The sequence below is a fragment of the Gavialis gangeticus genome, unplaced genomic scaffold, assembly GCF_001723915.1.
Source record: "Gavialis gangeticus isolate Ggan-Ray unplaced genomic scaffold, GavGan_comp1, whole genome shotgun sequence".
In the NCBI taxonomy this organism is placed as follows: Eukaryota; Metazoa; Chordata; order Crocodylia; family Gavialidae; genus Gavialis; species Gavialis gangeticus.
The window spans coordinates 5,534,351-5,536,758 of NW_017729020.1; the positions used below are offsets into that span (position 1 = coordinate 5,534,351).

Here is a 2,408-nt window from a genome sequence, read left to right on the forward strand (position 1 = left end):
GGGGGGGGGGGTCAGGGCCCCTCCCAGATCTGGTTGCAACCTGCCCACCCCATGTCCTTGCCTCACCCCACAGTACTACTTGCGGCCACCAGAGGGAGCCTGGGCCTGGACTCGGGCCCTAATGGAACGGGGCAGTTAGGGGTTGATCCCCCTTCCACCAGCTCCCATCTCTGGGCACAGGCTCTGGGATGGGAGGCAGAGGTCCAGGGCCCCTCACAACCAGGCATCTCTGGGTTGGGGTTGCAGGGGGTGCAGTAAAGCAGGGGTGGTTGGACACCCCCTCCCCTGGAGGTGTTTTGGAGGAGGGAGGGAAAGACAGCCAGCCAGGAGCCGCCCTAGAACCCAGGTATCTGGGAGTGAGGGAGAGACTGACGCAAAAGGACACGCAGACCCAGGTGTCCTAGAAGAGGACAGAAGAGACATGAAAGTGACACGCAGAATCCAGGTGTCTGGGGAGAGGGAGGGAGACTGACAGGAAAAGACAACAGAACCCAGATGCCTGGCAAGGGACAGATGGACTGATGGGCACAAACACGTACACACAACTGAGGCGCCCAGGAGAGGGAGACAGACAAATATAAAAGGACGCAGATAACTCAGATGTCCTGGCAAGGGACAGATCAGACAGACAGACATGAAAACACTCATGGAACCCAGGCATCCAGGAGCAGGACAGATGGACACAAAACTGCATGCAGAACCCAGGGATCCAGGAGAGGGAGACAAACAGGAAAGGAGACACACAACCCAGCTGTCCTGGCAAGGGGCAGGTAGACAGACAGACATGAAAACCCATGCAAAACCCAGGCATCTGGGAGTGGGACAGATGGACACTAAAATGCAAGGAGAACCCAAGCCTCCAGGGAGGGGGAGATAAAAAAAAGACAGAATCCAAGTGTTGTGGCAAGGAGTGGCTGTGCAGACAGACACAAAAATACCCGCAGAACACAGGTGTCTGGGAGCAGGACAGATGGACTTGAAAACATGCACACAGACCCAGGTGTTCTGGCAAGTGACTAATGGACAAACTGACATAAAGACACAGAACCCAGGTGACCCGGAGCAGGACAGACTGATGCAAAACCGCACACTGTCTAGCCAGTCCTGCACCAAGATCCCAGGGATTCCAAGGCAAGGGTTCTCCCTCATCCAGGCTCCAACCACCAGGCTGGATGCCCACGGGAGGGGAAAGTTTGCAGAGGGGCAAGGGGGCACTGTGCCCCCCCATTCCCCCTGACCCAGCTGTGCCTGCAGGTATGCCATGGCTGTCATGAATCACCATGTGTGCCCTGTGGAGAACTGGTGAGTCATACTACACACCTGATATTGCCTTTTCCCCCAGCCACACTGAGCACCTCCCTGCCCCCCAGGAAGGGGCAGGGGGCACCCCAGCTGTGCCCCCCCTCACTTAGGCCCATCTCCTGTCCCCCTTCCAGGTCTTACAATGAATCATGCCCCACGGAGCTGGCTCAGCCAGGGACCCCCAAGACCTGCTGCACCCTAGAAGACATCCCCCTGATCAGGTGAGGCTGGGGGGGCACCAGGGGCATGACTTCAGGGGTCAGAGCTCACTGCTATGGAGCCACCAGCCAGGGCAGGATCTGGCCCTGCTGGGGAGTTATTAGGCCCCTGCTGGGAGCAATTAGCATATCCCTGGCACATGGAGAGGGGGCTTTGTGGTGCCACAGCACTAAGCCATGCCCCTACTCACTGCCCTCCTTTCCCCCACAGCAAGTGCGGCACGTACCCCCCAGAGAGCTGCCTCTTCAGCCTCATTGGCAACGTTGGCGCCTTCATGGGTGAGTGCTTGTCTCCCCTGCCCAGGGCTCCTAAACTCCCTGGGCTGGCACTGCCTGTGGTGAGCAGGGGCTCCACAGTGGCAGCATATCCAGCTGCACCCTCTTACCCAAGCTAAGCGGTTGCCTTCATCTCCAAAAGAATCTGAGGGGTAACGAGGATACAAGAGCTATCATCAGTAGGCTTCAGTGCGAACGGTGCTAAATCAAAAAAGGGAGAACACTGACTACCAGGGAGGGAACCTACCTGTGCCAGGCTGTGTCCATAGGGGTGAGGTGGGGGTTATGTAGATGCCTCCTGCTTCTTCTTTGATATGACATTTTAGGACTACAACATTCATATATTATTATGTAAACTTGATAACCATTCCACTGCTTAAGGGGTAACTGCCCCCCTGCTGTTGGGGAGGTTCTCTGCCTCCAGGAGGGGCAGGGAGGTGATAACACATGTCACCCACAGTGGTGGTGATCTGTGTCCTGCGCTACGGGCAGCTGCTGGAGCAGAGCCAGCGCTCCTGGATCAACACCACGGCCCTTGTCACGGGCTGTACCAATGCTGCTGGCCTTGTCATGGTGGGCAACTTCCAGGTGGGCAAAGGGCAAGGGGAGTAG

The 2,408-nt window shown here is 57.3% G+C and overlaps 1 protein-coding gene across 2 annotated transcripts in view; it reads left to right on the plus strand.

Moving 5' to 3' along the window:
* Positions 1 to 485: 485 nt before the first annotated feature.
* Positions 486 to 2,408, plus strand: part of TMEM150A (transmembrane protein 150A) — a 3,635-nt gene continuing 1,712 nt past the window's right edge. The window contains exons 1-4 of one of the 2 annotated variants that reach the window (XM_019514397.1): positions 486 to 1,302; positions 1,437 to 1,523; positions 1,732 to 1,799; positions 2,341 to 2,384. In XM_019514397.1, coding sequence (XP_019369942.1) covers positions 1,262 to 1,302; positions 1,437 to 1,523; positions 1,732 to 1,799; positions 2,341 to 2,384 — 240 coding nt within the window. In that variant the 5' untranslated portion in view covers positions 486 to 1,261. Of the gene's footprint in view, positions 1,303 to 1,436; positions 1,524 to 1,731; positions 1,800 to 2,256; positions 2,385 to 2,408 lie in introns of both variants that reach the window. The other variant, XM_019514395.1, reaches the window with a different exon arrangement.